The sequence below is a fragment of the Metopolophium dirhodum genome, chromosome 2 (assembly GCF_019925205.1).
Source record: "Metopolophium dirhodum isolate CAU chromosome 2, ASM1992520v1, whole genome shotgun sequence".
Lineage (NCBI taxonomy): Eukaryota > Metazoa > Arthropoda > Insecta > Hemiptera > Aphididae > Metopolophium > Metopolophium dirhodum.
Window position 1 is genome coordinate 7076066 of NC_083561.1, and position 20819 is coordinate 7096884.

General features: G+C 30.7%; 1 protein-coding gene across 2 annotated transcripts in view; it reads right to left on the minus strand.

Moving 5' to 3' along the window:
• Positions 1–3076: 3076 nt before the first annotated feature.
• LOC132938986 (semaphorin-1A-like) overlaps positions 3077–20819 on the minus strand; it is a 64704-nt gene continuing 46961 nt past the window's right edge. For both annotated transcript variants that reach the window (XM_061005970.1, XM_061005969.1), the window contains exons 3-16: positions 16740–16839; positions 14623–14668; positions 7874–7936; positions 7654–7761; positions 7362–7551; positions 7189–7277; positions 6952–7093; positions 6661–6857; positions 6149–6377; positions 5783–6008; positions 5562–5698; positions 5402–5443; positions 5199–5276; positions 3077–5070 (exon numbers count right to left, since the gene is read on the minus strand). In XM_061005970.1, coding sequence (XP_060861953.1) covers positions 4697–5070; positions 5199–5276; positions 5402–5443; positions 5562–5698; positions 5783–6008; positions 6149–6377; positions 6661–6857; positions 6952–7093; positions 7189–7277; positions 7362–7551; positions 7654–7761; positions 7874–7936; positions 14623–14668; positions 16740–16839 — 2021 coding nt within the window. In that variant the 3' untranslated portion in view covers positions 3077–4696. The remainder of the gene's footprint in view (positions 5071–5198; positions 5277–5401; positions 5444–5561; positions 5699–5782; positions 6009–6148; positions 6378–6660; positions 6858–6951; positions 7094–7188; positions 7278–7361; positions 7552–7653; positions 7762–7873; positions 7937–14622; positions 14669–16739; positions 16840–20819) is intronic.

Consider the following 20819-nt stretch of genomic DNA (forward strand, 5'->3'; position numbering starts at 1 on the left):
GCGGCGTCGGTCGATAATCGAATAAGTTTATAGTGTCCGTGGGCGACCGACTGCCGCCGCCGCCGCTGCCGCCGCCTGGCATGCGCCGTGAAGACCGGCAGACAAACGCGCATATGACGCCGCGCGCGGAATACCTGATACACGGGGCGCGATATACCCGTCAGTGACGCGTGAAAACTTTTCTACTTCTCCTCTCGTCGATCTTGTTTGTTGTCTTATAAAGGATCAGCCTGAACGATCGGGCGGAAAATTAACCGAAGCACCGGGAAAAACCGCGTAAACGACACGCGACCTGCTTGTGAACGGTGGTCAATCGCGCGAATCGCTACCGCGGTGCCAATCCGTACCTGTATTCCATTACATCTGTAAATAATACCTATACATCATCATTACTATATTATTTGTACATATTATTCTACCTGTAGAAGGTATATTAAATATCGTGTACAAAATAAGTTATTAATAAATCTATACGAATTAGTTTGAAATATTTGAAATCCACTGTATATTATTATATTTACCGATGAACATTATAAAGTCATTAGAGTTATTTTTATATAAAGATTTAAAGCCAAATAATATGGTATATATTAAAATTATAATGTTTTATGTTTATGTTTTAATTTAATATGTATTTTAAGGTACAATTATTTAAAGAATATACTATTATAACTTTGTAATTACTCAAAATACCTATAAATGTATCAAATTACTAAGATATTTATTAGAATAGTGCTATAGTATAACAAATTTTTATTAAATGTTTAAATTTTCTCAAAATAAATAATATTATTATGATCAATATAAGTATGATAAAAAAAAAACTAATTTTATGATAACTTGTTCAGTGAGGTTATTATCTTCTTGAAGAATAAATATATAATATATATTATTACAGTCTTCCGCAAACGACTGAATTGCCTGAAAACACTCATTAAATCAATTTAACTATATTCTAGATAGATAATAATAATTACTAACCTTTCTGGTACAGTGATTCAATGATGTATTTCTTACTAGTCTTTGATAGTAAGTAATTTAAGTCGAGAATTGGGTTGATACACAATACCTGCTACTATAGATCATGGTAAATATCTATATTACAGTAGTATTATTACTGTTAAATGGACGAGTCTACATTTATCCTGCCGAATATTGATTTTTTAATCTGAGCAATCCTTGGTGATTCCATGTCACAATCGCCTGTTTCATCCTATGATTTAAGCCTTTATTTGTTCATCTTCATTCTTAACTTATTATATAAAGAGACAAAATTAAATATATTATATTAATAATTGTACTTTACTTCAGCCCATTGACTGTTTGTAATTCAATTTAAGGGGATTCCATACCGTGAGTTTCTGTTTTTGTCTAACACACGCGCGACATAGGATTTTTGACGGATTCTTTGCCAAACATATCAATTGATCTAATGAAGTGACGAGAATTCTGAAAACAGATTTGAATTCGTCATCAAGTCTACTTGAAATCGACTTTCCCACAATTTTGATTTTAATTGATTTTAGCTTCTCCAACAATTGAAATACAAAAATGTTTAAATACTCTTTTTTAATATGACGTTTACTGGAATTTGGGGGATAATATCAAACATGTGGGAAAGTCGATTTCAAGTAAACTTGACGACGAATTCAAATCTGTTTTCAGAATTCTTATCGCTTCAATAGATCAATTGGAATGTTTGGCAAAAAACACGTCTAAAATACTATGTCGCGCGTGTGTTAGACAAAAACAGAAAATCACGGTAACGAATCCCCTTAACTGATAAATAGTTGTGTAGTTAATTCCCGTCTTAGCATTCACTACGATAATAAATAAATATAGCTAACATAATAATATCTACCCATGTGCACGAAGATCTGATTTTTTTGGTGGGCAACTGGAGTACCCCATAATATTGAAGAAATATATGTGGATTAGGTATATTCCTTTCCCAATGGTACATATTTATCGAAATCTAAACAAAATATATTATTTTTTATTGGTGCATAATTTTTTCTTTATAAAGGGGTCCATTTCCCACCTTATTTTTTAGGGCGAATTAGATAGCAATTTCTTAACTTTTGTGGTTACGTACTACACTGTTGTGCGAGTATTGAGTAGTCAATAATAATTAGTAATATTATGTGAGTGACTCAAGCACACTACATAGAAGCAATACCACCCGCATGATGCACTTGCATTCAATAAAATATAATATTTTGTTCTTACACGAAACTAATTTACACACAAAAGCCTTAGAAAAATACGCCTAGAATGATTGTATTTTTATTCTGTAAAATATTTGAGCACGTTGTCATTTTTCCTAGGTTATTGTAGTAATCGATTGTTGAATAAAATTGTTTTTTTTTCATATATAAAAAACACTAAAGTAAATACCAAGTCAAAATGTTAAAAATCAAAATAAAATATTAATATATTTATTTCATAAATATTTCAAATTAATTATATTTTAATATTGGCCCCATACTCACATTACATATTAATATCCTTATCACTTTTTTTATACATATAATATGAGTTTTATAACTCATTGATTATAATTGATAATTATAATTTATTTAGACAAAAGTATAAGTTTTATATATAATCAAATAGATATCAAGGATCAAAGAATAAAATAAATTAAAATGTGGAGGCAGTTGCAACCCATTAGCTCACATTCTTTGACAGAAGCTCCTATATTATTTTTATGTAGTTGTATAGCAACTATACACAATACACATAACGCTTTTCCGTGTTGTTTTTTTGTAGTTGGGAGAGCAAAACCATAAGCCATATCAAAATATCATAATAAGATGTCATTTCTCATTATTCTTTAAGACTCGTCGGAAGTACGAATTAATTTGTACTATTATTAACAGTAGAATAATGTTGACAAAAATAATAATACCATTTTTATTAGCCTGTGTTCTTTAGATATTTAAGTATGCGATAATGTGATATGATATTCTAAAATTGGTAATTATCATAGTGTAATAATATTATAATATTATTTAAAAACAATCTTCAATAATAAATACAATAAAATAGTTAAATATAAGAATATTAACAATGCTAACTGTTCATAAGGCACTATATTTCAACAATAATAGTTCTATACATTTTCTTAGTGAAAAAAATGCACTGGTCCATACAAAAAAAATTATAACATATTAAGCATAATAATAAGAGATATAAAAAATAGACAATAAAAAATAAAAAATATCCTAGTTATTTAAAAAATAATAATATAAATTATTATCAGAATATAATATAAATACTATATATGTTTTTATATGTTTGTATGTAAATATAAACCTTGGTAACCAATAATATTATTATTCTAAACATAAAAATATCGTTTTATACCTTTATACAATAATTGGAAGTTCATTAATAATAATATATATATATATATATATTATGCACAACATATATTAATCTAGTAAAAATATACAAATTACAAATACATCAATTACAAAAGGCACTTACATTTTAGAGAATATTACATTTAGAGATCAAAAAAGGGCGTGCATCAAGGTGTGTATTGCACATACAAAATCATCAATCAATGTATTGTTCGTGTACATAGTTGTCGCAAACAAAATTACGACTCTTATGAAAATAATAATACTGTAAAATTATAATAAATAATTAATTAACATTTTTCTTTTTCTCCTTTACACGTCCGTAATTTTTGTGATCGTGATTGAGAGGAGTAAACCCTCACTATTAAAATGAATGTTACACTATCCATCCCAGTACATTTCGATTCCATATTATTGTTATTCGTGTCCATTCACAAAAATATAGATAATAAAACTAAATAATAACGATAAAAAATCACGCTAATACATCGAGTATGATTTACATTGAATACTTATGTATGTATAGTATATAATATAATTTACAAGTCCTTGGGAAAATTTGGTCCTCTTCAATGTTCAAAGTTCGCTGGCAAATACACAGCATTTGCTGGTGTCGACGCGAATACTACCCTTCACTCGAAATTTGTTCGAGTCACTCGATAATAATATTGTAATAGTTATCACAATAATAATAACAATACTAATAGTATTACAATATAAAATCAATATATTATTTATCTGCGTGTGTACCTATATATTTAAGTTTTAACAACAACGCGCGATAAAAACGTGTGCGGAGCATAACGCGTCCGAAGTGTATTGTACCGTATATAGTAAAATATACGTTATACTTATAATAATAATAATAATAATTGTCAATAATAAGCTCATATAATAATCATAAGGAATGTGTCATGTCGCGTTAGATGATCGAGCTGACAACATTCGTAAACGGTAATGAACGTCGGTTGACTTACTCGGCGAAAGAGTCTGTGCGAACTGCCACTCCATAAGCATATTATACAGTAGTATTATATAAACATGATTATACATACATATATTATATCATTTAACTGCCGTTTTGATTAAGTTTGAGATCTTTTATTCGCCTTGTCCGCCGTCCAACCGTACCAATAATGATAATGATTATAATAATATTAATAATAATAAAAATAATAACATAATATTGTACGCTGTACGCACACATTGCGCATAAGTCGTTGAAATCAGTCACTGTATTTCTCCATCGGGCCAAATCCGGTCCGCGGGCGAAACGAAACCGGAAGCGGCGGTCGTGGCCGTCTCGTCCGTCCGTCGACACACGCTCATTATATATACGTTTTCTTGACCTTTTGGAGGGTCTTGTTCTCCACCGCCGAGTCCAAGTTCTTCTCGAGCGTGTCGTTCTTGCACTTGGTCACGTTCACTAGCAGGTTGAGCGGCGCCTTGTTGTTAGGGCACGGTAGGAACGGAGCTGTGCCGATCTCCGCCGCCCCGTTCATATCGGCCAGTCGGTTAAGCTGGTGATGGGCGTGAATGGCCATCGACGAAAACGGATCGGCGGCGTGCCGAAAGTACCGCGAGCACACGAAACCGGCCGCGAACCCGACGAGCAGCGTGGCCAGCACACACATCATCATCAGCAGCCCGATGACGTCGCCCAGAGAAATTACGGGCATCTCGGACACCTTGTCGCTAACGCCTGTGCACAACGGGTAAAAGAATAATATTATTATAAATCGTCAACGAGACAAGGACGATTGTTATTATTATCGTGTAGAATTATAATTATGTTAATTAATAGTGAACGTGAACACGATTGGCACTCACTGTCGCTGTTGATTACGTTCTCGGTGTAGCAGGGCGCGCACGACGGACACCTCGGCACGTTCGAATCGATGTTGTTATCTGTATAATATGTAAGACGAGGAGAATATTAACGATAATCTTACATAAAATTATATGCTTTTATGTAGACGGTTTGATATTATTGTAATAATAATTTGCGATAAAATTTTTAACAATCAACTTACCGTCTATCGACGAAGAATGTCCGATCTTGTCATCGAAAGGCACTGCAAAACGGAAAAAAATATGGAAACGGTATTAATATAATCACATAAATTCAGTTATATTATAGCCTCGTTTAAATTCTATACAATAAATTATAAATTATGATATTGTAGTAAATACCTTTCGGGCAAATATTGCTCTGATACGATCCAATGGATTGAACAAAATGCTGTTTGGACGTACCCTTGATCTCCAAATGGTTAACACAATGTGACCCGTCCCACGCACAGTATGGATCTTGTAGATCAATACATTCTCTGTAGACAATCGAGTCGTTAAAATCCCCATTGCTTAATCAATGTTATCAAGTTGTAAAATAAGTATTATTATCGCATGCTCACTGGCAAGTCGTCTTTAGATAGCACCGGTCCAAGGGCACGGATATTATGTGTTGGTCGAATGTGACCACTATCCGTCCCGGCTTGCCATCGACTGACTTGATGATATTCAACGTCCGGACCGGGAGCGATTTTGTGTTGTTAGAGGTGAGATTCACTTCTTCGATGTTGACAAACTCAGGCAAACCGTTGTTAGTGTGCAATGCACCTTTGACCAATCGACCGTCGTCTGCAAACATACATAATAGTTATATATAGGTTACGGCGTATTACGAAGTCCTATTATATAAGTCGATTACGAATTATATTTCAACACTATATAATATATATATACACTGTGAAAATCGTAACTATTAAGCATTATCGTACCAGTTCCCATAAACAGAATGTCGTAGTACTGTCCTTTCAGGCCGGAAATCTGATTGTCCACCGCGATGCTGGTCAACCTGGATTGTAGCGATATCCGAGTGAAAATCGGTTTGGAGAACAACGACGGCACCGCGCCGTCCATCAGCGAATGGCTCTTGATGAAATTCACTGTTATGTCAGGCAGCGTCCGACTATCGTCTACGCACGTCCCGGGTCGGGGTTCGGGGATCTGTAAAAATTATGTTAAAATAGTTCAATAAGTATATTGTTTCCCTTAATACATGATGAATTATATTATATAAATGTGTATTCATAATCGTATAAGAGCAAACAAACTGAATTATCGAGGAGGACAGAACATTATAATCATACCAAATTAGGTAGGACTGTAGGAGTAAGGTCTAATTAATCCCTCTCCTAAATTTTCGCTAATAGGAATTATAATATAATATATGCAAGGGTAGAGAACGAACCAACTGCGATTTGTTATTATGATTATATACTAGCCATACCTTTTTCACAGGCAACCAGTTGGAGTCCATAGCCTCCTGGTCCTTAAATGATCCCATGAAAGTCTCGATGACATCGCTAATATTGAACATGCACACAGCCGAGCCACTAATGGCGTTCACGGGTGTATTGAACACACCGTAGACGATCGGGTCGACGATTCCGGTCAGAGCAGTATTCAATATGTCACTGGTATCCTCTGTACACATGAAAACACATCGAGAAATGTATTATTTTCGATCATTGATTATCCAAAAGTATCTATGAATTATATTATAACACGGTAAACATACGGATCTCGTCAAAATAAAACGGATATTCGCCCGGGATGGAACAGTTGAGCCGAGCTTTTAGGAATGACGTCCATCGATCCCTGTATGAATGCGGACCACCTTTATCGTGTTTGCAAACTCTAGCCACTCGCGAATAAATAGTCTGAAAATTAAATTTCATTGTATTATTATTATATTAACACTAGATGGCAGCAGAATGCTATGGGTCGTGTATATTAAGGAGTGTATATTATTTACTTTTCCGCAGTTTATGTACTCGACGGCGATTTCTCTGAAGAAGAAAAATATGTAATCCTTGTATTCCAACGAACTCACGAAATTTGGGTCTGTAAAAATGAATAAATAAATTGCGGTCATTATTGTTTGGTCATATTCGAATGTATCAGTCGTGCGGGCGGTTAAGTGCATACCGTTCAGTTGCTTGAAGTCCAGGCGTTCGGTCCGCATCGGCTCTTTGTATACGAGCGGGTCGCTGCCGGAAAAGTCGGCCACGGTTCCCGAGTATAATTGGTCGCCGGCGTATATGGACGTACTGTTGTGCAACGGATCGTACGGACATCTACCCCGTCCGTCCATTTCCTCCACGCCTTTTGTGCCGTCCTGTGCCGAAAAAAACCACTGTTATTATTGGCTGCACGTGATATGTGAAAATGATTTATCCATGTACACATATATAGGTACATAATATGAATTAAGACTTACGGTCAAATTGAATATTTTACACATCGGATGAAAAGCGTTGGTGCCACAGACGAACAGTTCTTCGTCGTTCTTTTTGTACGCGACTCTTATGTAATTTTGGCAATCGTCCTGAAACGAGATATACAAAATATGTTAAAAAAACTGGGTTGGGTTGGGCAGAGTTGTTCGACAAAAATTATAATAATAATAATTGATCATATAGAAAAAATAATTATTCTACCTCCGATTTGCCCTTCAACTGACACATTTCATAATTCGCTTCTGAAGAATTCCAATAGTATTTCTGAAAAAAATAAACAAGTTCATCATTTAAGACGGGCGCGATAGATTTATTATTTTTTTTACGATTAAAAATATTATGTATTTTTTGGTTTATTGTTTTGTGCGAACTAGAACGACGTCTGTGAAGACAATTACGCGGAAGCACATTTCATTTGGGTCGATTATTCAATCTTAAACCTGTCTTATAATTAAAACTAGGTACTAAGGGAAACATACTTAATAACAAACGTATTATGTTAGAGACTTAGCAGCGGTGGTTTTACGCATATTTTATCAGTGTCTACGTTATAATGTCTAATATTCGCTACGTACGACTTAAGATAAAAGTTTTAATGTAAACCAAGCAGTTTCATTAATGGTTAAAAATACAAATTAAAAGGTTTAATATTTTATCTAAACAAATAATTAATGTAGCTACCTACAATATACTACGAATTACGATAAAAACAATAATATTTGATAACAAAAAAGCGCGTTTCATTAACAAATGGAGACCACGCGTGTATACATGATATTATCGTATACGTTTTTGTAAACTAGCTGAAAAGCACGTATGGAGACATGGAGTAATGGCCCACTGCAACTGCAGCAGCAGTAGGTACAGTTGTAAAAATGTATATAATATTAATGATCATAATATTAATAGATAGTTTGGGAACGTGTTACATGTGTTTTATTAACTAATTAATTAACAACGTGAAACCAAACACCGTTTGCGTTGCGGAAACGGAAATTCGATTCCACGGGAATAAAAAATAATAATATAAAAACGCACCGCGAGAAAAATAAAACAACACTAAACGGTATATGTATAACAATACAATGCACTAAAGTTATAATAGTTATTGGTCATTTATAACCTTTAATATGCATATTAATAATTATAATATTATATAGGTATAAATTCCACATTAGCACGATAATTTGAAGAAAAATTATGACAACGCACGCGTATTGAGCGCCTGATTCGAACCCACAGCACCATTAAAATAATAATAATAATAATATAATTGTATTCTAAAAGACATATTGAAACGAGACATGTCGTGGACCGGTGCGAGTTCTCGGCTGGTTTTATTTTCGTTGTCGTTTGGGACAGAAGAAATAGGGTAACGGGTATTATTATAACGCGTGTGCGTTTACGCATAATATACATATATGTGTATACTAGCTGTATAGTCGCCCGCCCGTCGGACGACGCTTTCGATATAGGACGTGCCCGCACACCCCTTTTTTCACATTATATTGTGTGCGCTCGTTTTGTTCTGCGTGTATATATATAACCCACCAGACTAGGGTTAAAAATAATTGAACGAAATTAAACACGACGCAGATAATAATATATGGTATGCACACAGGATAACATTTAACAGATGATTTTCCGATTTACGTATAATAATTAATTAATATACAAAAGTTTTGTAATAAACCAATAACGTATTCGACTTATTTAATCGAGTTACGTGAGGTACAGCGAGCATATACTACTATGACTTTAAGTCTTAATTGGGGGCTCGAGTCCCAACATTTTTTGAAAACAAAATAAGGTATGGAGACAGTCTCACTTAATATAGATCGATACCTAAATATAAAAAAATAACTTTAGTTTACCCACAGAATACAGATATATAAATTAATATAATCATGATATTTTTATATATCTGTGGGTAAACCTATAAAATTGTGTCACTGATGTTGATAATAATTATTTAATGGCAAAGATTTATATGAGCTCGTAATATCCATTAATAATAATATAATGGATAGGCTATTCACTCTATCAGGAGCGATTTTTTTATCAATCAAAATAAATCCCGCATGCGAAGAGAAACCACCCAGGAGCATGGATAATAATATATTATAATATTCTTTCTCTTTTTCACAAAATAGACCACGACCCCACATAAAATGTTGATATATAACCAGGGCCTATCGGCTTATCCATATCTTTATGTCGAAATTAATGTTATTTTACTTATTAGTGCCTATCAGAAAATAGTATAATAACTGTCCGACTGTTATGATGTCGCAACTTGTATAAAGGACTAAACGTTTCTCGGATATTTTTTGTTTTCAGTTTATAATTTATTTGAATATGACTATGATCGCGTCTGTAAATAATATCTATATTCTATATATTTTCACAAGATACCGATAAATTCAAATAAAAATATTACGTATGGTATAAAATGACTATCGAGTGACATACAATATTGATATTTTTATTTGAAGTAGGTATAGTTTATTTTTCTAAATATTTAAGTTGGGAACTGAGTCACTGGCTAAATATTTTTTGTATTAGTTCCTAATAAACATAATAGTTATTTTTAAAATCATACAAGTAAAAATAAAGTTAACAATATTAATATTGTTATGTTTTAGCCCCCAAAGTTACGTCTCTGAGTCAGGGCGTATACAATTTTATGTCAGTAAACGGTAAACCTGATTCAAAAACAAAATATTATAATGTGGCTATACATATATTTTAAAATGAACGCTATGTTATGCGAATAGACGCGATGAAAACAAAATTAGGCCACGCCGTGTATAGCCCCGGCCTTAATGTCAAAAACGATTTTAACAATACGAATTATATACGCCAGCTGAAAACATTATTCTCCTTCTGCGATACTACCATGATATACCTACTTGTATTCATATACCTGTATATACCGTATGACTGTACCTATACCTATGATGTTCGTTATATAATAATATGAATAACTAATTTCAACAATGTGACAGATCACAACGAATGGATTGTATACTTATATGATCAATAAATGCAACATTATGATGTGCTAAAATTATTGCAGGGGTGTTTTTATACGACCATAAACCATAAGTCATTAAAATAACTATATATTGTAAATTTGTAACTATAGAATAAAGTGGGTCTGGCCTGATGACTTAAGCCATAGAAGTTCATACAAACTCTTTAAACTATTGTGTTTGCTTATTGTTTTTACGTTAAGTTTACCTACTTTACGTACCTATATAATATACCTATATATAATGTGTAAACAAAATTAAAAACAAACCAGCTTCTAAGTTTTACAATAAGATTACTTTAAGGTCTTCATATAAATACGTTATAAAAAAGTCTCAAATGTTAAATTTACGCAATATAGAAATTAGAAGGTAAAACAATTTATTTATTTTTTTTACTAAAAAAAAGCATGAAGAAACCTCAACATAAAATTCATCCTTATAAAATGTTAAAGTTATGATAAATGCTTACCCGTGTATACTGTATACACTACATAGGTAGATACCTACTTCAAAATTATACAGTTTAACAATTTCATTGAGTCTTGTCTGCATACAACGAACACAAATACTAAGTTTTTAGAATTATTTTAACAGAATGTTTTATTTAGAATCCATAAATAAAAAGCTAACTTTTATTTTGACACGTACCTTATTCAAATACAAAAAACTTTTAACCTTATAGTAATGGGGGCAATGTAAACGTTTCAACTTGTGTTTTTTTTTCCTCTTCATCTTACGTATATTATACTCTGCAAAATACTAACATTTTACCGATATAAACGAAACATTTTGCGGATATGCATTAACCGGGCAATTGTGCAATTGAAATTCTAATTTATTAGAAAGCGACTTGTCTCCGAAACGTTAGCCATGCCTAGATATTAGGTTTATACTTATACTACCTATACCATCTATACGCCGTAGACATTTAATTCGTAATTTACCAACAGAGCCCATCAATCATAAAATGTGTTGTCACATTCAAACTACTACCGGTCTGCCCACGATGTCTGTCACAAGTTAAGTTTATTTTTATTTTCTTATCACCCAGTCATCCAACAGTTTATTTTTTCAACGGTAATCGCATAAGGTAAAAATACACGGTAATTTACATTACTTTCATTTCAAAACTATGACATCAGAGTCGACCGGAAATTCTATCCATAAAAAGTATTATTATTAAATTATAATAATAATAAAAATTAAAACATTTTCCTTGAGGCGTTTAATAACACGCGTGTATATGATAATGTATACACGTGCAATCTTAAAAAAACTCTTCTGTTCATTTGAGCGAAAACCGTAGCTGATAATTTGTTCATCAAAAGCGTTTTAGCCCCCCAGCGGATTTTCGGACACAACACCACCCAGCATGACCCTGAGGCATAATTGATATTTAACAAGGATATTTTAAATGACCCAGTGGTACTATAACTATAATGCCATATCTCCCACTCTTATTCTTACTTTCCTCTACCTCAGTCTTTCGTCGTCAAGCCATTAATTAGAAGGACAATGTAGTGTTTCTTCGAAACACATACAACACCTATATAATAATTATTTTTATATTGTTCAGGAGATTTTGCGAAATAACCAGAACACGCTAACACGCTGGTGAACTCAAACAAAAGAAGGCCCACACGTGCCCTACTCTTTCACCAATACCACTGTTTTCCATTGTTATTGATTAGACTATTACTTGCCAGGTATTTATTAATTATGCATTTTTGGACCATAACAATAGAAAAAATTTGAACACGAGAGAGTAAAAATGATTAATTTTTTACGATAATCTAATACTTGTGAATAAGATTGTATACAACGGCATCAATGCTACAAAAAAATCATACAGTATAGGTAGAATACAATAATTTATAAGAAAAATAAAAATAAAAATGTTAAAATTACAATAAAAATAATGAAACAGAACTAAAGTAATGTAAATTAACTTGATTTTAAAATAATATAATATTATATTACATACATAATACATATAAATATTAAATATATTACTCCATAGAGCCTAAATATGCTATAGATATAACATATAATATTCATCGTAAAAAGGTTGTTCTTGAGACAAATTGTTGAACAAATTGTATCAGAACTTAAACTTTAAATATGTGTAAGTTGATATTATGTTGTGTATATTATTAAAGATGACACATAAAATATGGTTTTTAAAACAAACCAAGGTATATACCTAATTGTTTTATTTTTTAATTCAAGATAATAAACATAACATAGTTTATAAGTTGGTAGTTTAATTTCAACATGATATTTTTGAATGTTCAACTATTATCTAAAACGTTTAACGTATTTTATCACTCCTCTACTATAATGAAATAAAACTGTTGTTTATTAAGATTATCACAAAAATAAATAAATGGGTTACTGGGATATGAAGCCAGTATTTGACAAGGATTATTATGAACGTGAGCTCAGTGAGGCTCCTATATATTATAGTTATGGATGAACACCGAACAATAAAAAGGATTGGATTTTCTTTAAAAAAGAACAAAGAAAGCAAATACATAAAACATATCTCGTAATATATTATATAATTTTCTTATCTTTCAATAGTTTAAAACATGACAAACTATAGAAATAAGCTCATCGCAGGTATAAAATATTTTTCTTCTTTGATTTTCATTGTACTGAAAGAAAACGTCTGTTGGTTTTATAAGATTTATAAGTAGTTTCATCCGAGTATTGATAAAAATGTAATCATTATGAAATGAGGATGATCCATAATAAATCAATTCTCCGGAGGGCTTTCACCCTCGTATGATCAAATCGAAATGAATAAATATCACCCACAGAAAGTGTCTTGAGACAAAATATTGTATTGCAAAAAAAAAAGAAGAAAAGTAAAAAATGAAGTAGCATTTAAATTAAATTTATTGATTATAAATATTACATATAATAATTACAATAACGTAACCTTGGGCTCTTCGAATATTGCTCATAAAGTAGGTACCATCATAACAATATTATATAGTTTTTCGAAATCAAAATACTCAATAAATAGAAACCTGTTATTTCTTAATTTTAAAAACAAACTTATCAAATCCTTTTACATATTATATACGTATGAATATACGATTGGTAAATTGATATACAACTGGTTTTTAAAATTACCGTATACCTGCTAGTAAAGCAAAAAATTAAATAAACGCCCATAGGTACTACCACTTTAGTACTTTACGTATAATTTATACAATTTATAAGTCTACGTAAGAATTGCAGTGTACGCACTTGTGTATTGACGAGGTACCGTCGAGACCATTTATTTATATTATTCAGATGACATATATTTGCTGTATTATTATTCAGTTGGTGATTCGGTATTTATGTACTACGTAGTTGGTAAAACGATGTTTCCGGCAGGTCACTATAACATGACGATTCGAGACAACTGAACGGCCAAATCCGTTATAGTCGTCAACACAAAATACATTTAAAATTTAAAAAGAAAAAAAACAGTGGCCATATACACAGTATACACCGGTTTACATATATACCTACATATATTATATATATTACGCATACGAATGGGGGGGGGGCTTTAGGAAAATATCGTCTTAACCGCATATTATATACTTATACACCGTTTCGTTCGAGGTGACCAAACCAGGCAAGAGTACAAAGAACTCGAAGCAACGGACCGGAAAAACAATTCCAAAACGCGTCGAACTTCACTATATTACCAATGTCCATATTATTATTGTATATATAATATATTTATAATACATGTATATACTACACTGCGGCCACCGGTTAGATATATAAGACTGTCTGAACTATTGTTTGAATACAAGTCTTAAAGTTATTTAGTAGCCGCACAATAAGAATACATATGTTATACCGTATTTTATGGTGAGAATAAAAAACAACAAAAATTAATTCACTTACGTGATTTTCCTTCATGGTGTCCAAACTGATGTTGTAAAGTACATTTCTGAAATTAAAAAACTTTCAATTAATTCCAGCACGCCATTATATATTGTAGGTGAAACGCCATGTGACACGGAAAAAAATAATAAAATTAAATAACCGCAGAGTGCAATTTATCGATATACATTATTTATTGATCATTGAATAGTCACACGGTCACACCAATTTGGTTAAAGTTTTACGTAATAATTAATAATAACAATTATTGAACTGATTAACGTTTGCGCTTGCATATAATTTGAAACAATTACATATTTCTGGTATTACGTGCAAATTACGTTTGCTTTAGAATGTTTGGAAACTTATTTAATTCAAATAATTATACAATTTTAAGTATTAATTTATTACATTACACAAACTTATCGTAAACTATTTTCAACGTTTTCTAAGATAAATTAACGAAAACCGTAATCAAAATTCAAACATAAGTTTGGCAATAATTAATTTTAAAACGATTATACGATATGATCTTACACGATTTAACAGCAAATTAAATTCAAGTTTCGAAACCAAGCGGTTTTTAATAAAAAAAACTATACAAACTATATTAACTAGGTATTCGGTATACCTATTATAATATTTATAATTATTGAATTCAATTATGTCATAATAGGTACAGGCTTTTTATGAAAATGTGTCACCAATATTAACCATAATTCAACATAATTAATATTTCACATATAGTAACGAACATCTGTTTATAATGTAATAACTTATAATAATAAGTAATAACTTTGAGAATTCAATAAACTATAATATTTGTTATCAGTGTGTATAAAATACAAGTATGAAAGTATCCCATGATATTTTAATTTTTAAAGTGGCAGAATAAATTCAAACATTTCCTTCTCATTCATAAAGTCTGTGTAAGATATATTACGAAATATCCAATAATAGGTCCTTAGGGGGATTGAGTATTTGAGTGCTGTGATTTTCTAACTTTGTCTAATACACGCGAAACGTAGACATTTAGATGACGTTTTCTATGTTTCAACGTACCAATTGATTCAGTGATCAATCGATATTAATTCTTAAAACAGATTTTGATTTATCGTCAAGTTTACTTGAGATCGGTTTTCACACAAATTTATATTTTATTTAAAAATTTTGAAAAATTATATAATTATAATCATATTAAATAATCATAAATGAGCGAAAGTTGATATAAAATATACTTGACGACAAATTCAAATCTATTGTCCAAATTCGTATCGCTTCACTAAATCAATCGATATGTTTAAAATATAACACATTTAAAATCCTATGTTATGCTTTAAATAATATACATTAAAAGGTACACAGTTTATCACATTTCCCGATTACTTGTTAACCATTAAGTGCATTAACTATCGAGTATCAAAACATTTTAATTTGTAAAAGTGATTTATGCAGAAATGCAAAATCAGATTTATATTATGTATGGTAAATGTAAACATAAGTAAATAATTCGAGGATAAGAAATAATTTTAAAACTTCTAAAAACTGAAGCCAAAATTTCAAATTATGTGACAAATGCGCAACCGGAACAAAAGGCAGCATAACGCACCAGCATAAAAATATATAAGTAGAGCATATAAATTGTTTTTTCATAGTTTTGTATATTGTGGTTTCTGAACCATGCGATATTTTTAAAAATTCACAGAACAGTATAGGTACCTATACCTCTATATGCAATATGCATATAATATATATGTACATCTAAATGACTTTTATATTATATTTATTTATACTTTCTAACGATGTAGTGTAAACGTTTGTGTTACCAACTAATAAAATTGAAACCTAATAAGAAAACAAGTCAAAAAGTACACCCACCTACTAGTATTATTATAATACTCGTAAAATATAAATGGTTCACAGAGCATGTATCCTGTCTTAACGCCAAGTCATCGTATTGGTTCTTTGTTTACGTTTACGGACTTATCGACCGGGTACCCTCCACCTTCCCCAAAAATCGAACCACCGTAACGCCTACACCCACGGCGCATATCCCACGTGTGATGGTGTTTTTATTAATTAGGCGTGCTCAATATACGTGCCGCGCATATAATATAAAGGGTGGAAATATAATTTACCTGGATCCTATTAGTGCCGTCGTCTGATCTTGGAGGAGTATTTTGAAGTAGTCTGTGGCGGTCTTATTTCCGTGAAATATTTGGTCGGAATTGAATGCGCCTGAAACACGATTAGACAAACTTAATATTAATACAATTATAATATAATGTATATATATATATGTCAATTATCTAAACAACAAATAATAAAAGTTTCGTGTTTATTGAAAAAAGAAAAAGACATGGAACCTTGAATGATTTACCATTACTTGAACGACCTCTTCTTAAGTATATGCCATTCGTATGCAAACGAAAGACAATTTCCCTATAAATATTCTTGGGCATTTTATGAAAGTCGTCTGTGATTTGCATTCGTATTATACGCACGCTGCTCAGAAATATAATATATAATTCTCCTTTGGATTATAACGTTTTATTATTTATTGTTATGCAATAACAAACCTTGAGAGTACTGTACACGTATACGATCATGCATACATATTATTTACCTTGCAACGCCAATAATTTTACGTTGGCAATAAATTATTAAATCCCTGCGTGAGATCACGAACGTTAAAAAGAAATCATAACTCCTTCCTCACCCTTATGGAGCGCACCGCCGCCACCGCCGACGCACAGGTGGCCGTTATTAGTAATGTTTTTTTTTATTTTGTTATTAAATAATATGTTGTTAATCTATTGTTTTTCATCGAAAACTCTCCTCTCCTATTGTCGTACAATCTTTCTCACTCTCTCGTGTGTGTTGTATATTATTAATATCATACGATATATCTGGACGAACCTTGACGTCTGCAGAGTATGTGCGGCGAACAAGGCTAAATCGTGCCTCATTATTATCTAACGAACGATGTGGTGGTAGCCAGCCACAAAAACCATTCTCCCTAATTTTATTTATTATTGTTGTTTTTTTTTTAGCTTTATCATTTTGACACAAGTATAAGTAATCACGTTTCATAAAATATATACTACCTATTAAAAAATGAAAAAAGAAAATTACCTAATTGATAATCTGAAGTATTTTCTGTTATTCTTTCATGTATCTAATATGTCATATGTTAGTTTTTTTCACCGATAAAACTAAACTATAAAATATGCATAACTAAAAACTGGGGACACCTATAGAGATAATAAATTCTTTTTTTATATATACTATTGAGGTAAATATAAAGGACTTGAGTCTGATCAACAGACTGGAATTTATATTCTAGGTAAAGAGTATAATATATTTTCAAAATAATAATGTAAAAATGAAAACATCATAATTTACAAGCATTGACTTTTATACTTAAGTACTTGAGCCTAACCTAACCTCTGTAGGCGATTGCCCTACCTCTTAAAATATATAACATTGAACACATTTATTTTATCCTTATAGGTAACAACATAATATTACATATTATAAAACATACGTATCATATTTCTGAGTTAATGTATAATTCGGAAAATATAATTTAAAAACTATTTAAATAAAATGAGTCAGCGGCAATACAAGGACTCGTATCAGGCGGATAAGTGTTTAAAAAACTATAAATAATCAACAGCTTATCACACCCATATAATATTATTATTTTCGATTAAAGAACTCGAGTCGTATTTCCAAGCAAACAAATAATAATAATAACATACCTACTGTATTAATGATTTACACATTTACACATCTATATCAGTAACAAAACAGCCTAAGAATTCCAAACATATTTTTAAAATATCATTCAGTTTGTGCACATTCTTTGATTATCTGTACAATCTATACAGTATACGCGTACATGATTTTTTTTTAAAAATGGGTTAAACAAATTAACTGTGATATTTTTGTTTCTACGATGAATGTATTTTGACTTAAATTTAAATAATTATTCACGATGATTTATAACTATCATAAGTTATACTTTGATGGCAGTAATAACTATATATAGGTAGCTATAATAATACAGATGTTTTTTCAAACGATTTTCTACGTATTATAATGTGCACCTAAACATAAAAGTATATAGAAACTTGTGTAATGTGTATAATTGTTTTATAATGTTTCTATAATACTTATACCTAACAATTTTTTTAATCATATACCTATTCTGTATTCATATGAAATTTGTTTACAATTAATGAATTATATATAATAGTTATTACATTTTTTTTCTTCTACTTTTCATAACAGCTTTATTACCTATATAATATATTATAGGTTTATGAGAACCGTCTTAGAATATGGATTAATATGTATGTAATATAAGAATACAATTTACAATGAAAGTATACAATATACGGTTATGTCATTTTTGTATAATAGATTTATAGATATTACAATCACAAGTCAAGCTAGGTTAGGTCTTGACTTAACAACCACAATATAATGATTTAGGTTCCAGTTGATTGATTGAAATTAAAAACAATGTTTGGAAATATTATAATAAGTATATTATTAGTTATTATTACTCAAAATCGTTTTAATATATAAAATGGAATAGAAAAAATAATTGGAGCCTATACACAACTGGCTTACAATAATGATACTACTCAGCTTACGTCGCAAATAAAATTGATAACACATATTATATTATCTTTAATTGTGTTCATATATAAATATATAAAACATATAATTATTTTTATGAACACTTAAGAATTAAGATAATAAACGTGAGTCACTTCTCAACACATCAGTTTTGTTGTTCAAATTTACAATGTTTTTCAGTTTCAACATAATTTATCGTAAATCAAAAATAAATGTTTAACACTAAGTAATACTTACGAAGTTTTAATATATATATGTTTATATACATACCTACCATTTAAAAATTATGAAACAAAAGAAAATCAAATTACTATATTAAACAGTCAATATTATTTTTTTTTTGAAACCGTCTTAATATTGTATTATACGTGACTACCACAGTACATGTACTGCGGCAGCCGATAATGATCAAGATCAAAAGCTTCCAGTCAGGATGATTTTGGTGAGGTTTTAATAACCCGTCAACCCGTCACAAGATCATGGTTAAAGATACACGAAACAAAAATAACGTTGAATTAATGAAGAGAGAAAATGAAGTCATTTGTTATCCTGCAGCCCAACGATTGGGGAGGACCCCATGAAAAGTTTTGTTTCTTTAATAGTTCGTGATGTCTTCAACCCCATTTAGATAAGATTACTGAATACTGAATGACAAATGATGAATGAACATTTTTTCCTAATTTATTTGATAAATTAATTTTTAACTAAAATATTACAATCTGCATAATATATATATTATACGACGCTCGACACGCAAATTCTTTGAATATACCTAATGCCGTATTTTAAATAAAATATCAGAGATAAAAGAGTATCAGATTAGTATAAAAAATGTAATTATTGTAAAAACAAGTTTAGGCTTTAACGATATTCACTCTATTGTAGTTTTTAGCAAATCATAATTAAAATATGTGGTATTTAATTATAATATAACTCCATTAATTGAGTTTTTAAGTTAGTTTATAGGTATTCGTTATTGCCAATGTATAATTTATTCATATATAAACGAATAAATCATAATATATTCTAATTATTGACTAATATTTAAATATATTGTATTTGCATTCCTTACGCTCATATAAGAAAATAAAATAAAATATATTATCTTGCATTACCAACAAGAAAAAAATTGTATTATCATAAAACGATAAGTACGAATTTGTAGTTTATTTTGGGCAAATTTCGCTTTCAAGTATGATAAAAGAAAAACAATTGCGTATTTATTTGCAGGGGCGTGATTTCAGTGAGTTGATCAGTTCCATTCGAAAGTGCGACCACTTGGATTGAGACCAAAAAAATATTATTAATAATAATAATAAAACTTGTTTACCTCATAAGTATATATGGTCCATAAGAGAGATAATTTTATCGTATTATACAACGTGCGAAAAAACGACGTGGAGGGGAGATCTCATTAGGATTCATATGAGGTAGGATATTTTTTTTTCTTATTCAATTTTACGCTTGTTTATAATTTATGAACTCCGGAAATATTGTAATCTCGAGTTGTATACAAATACACGCACATTACTTATATGAATAAATTGAAAACAAATCTTACTATTTCG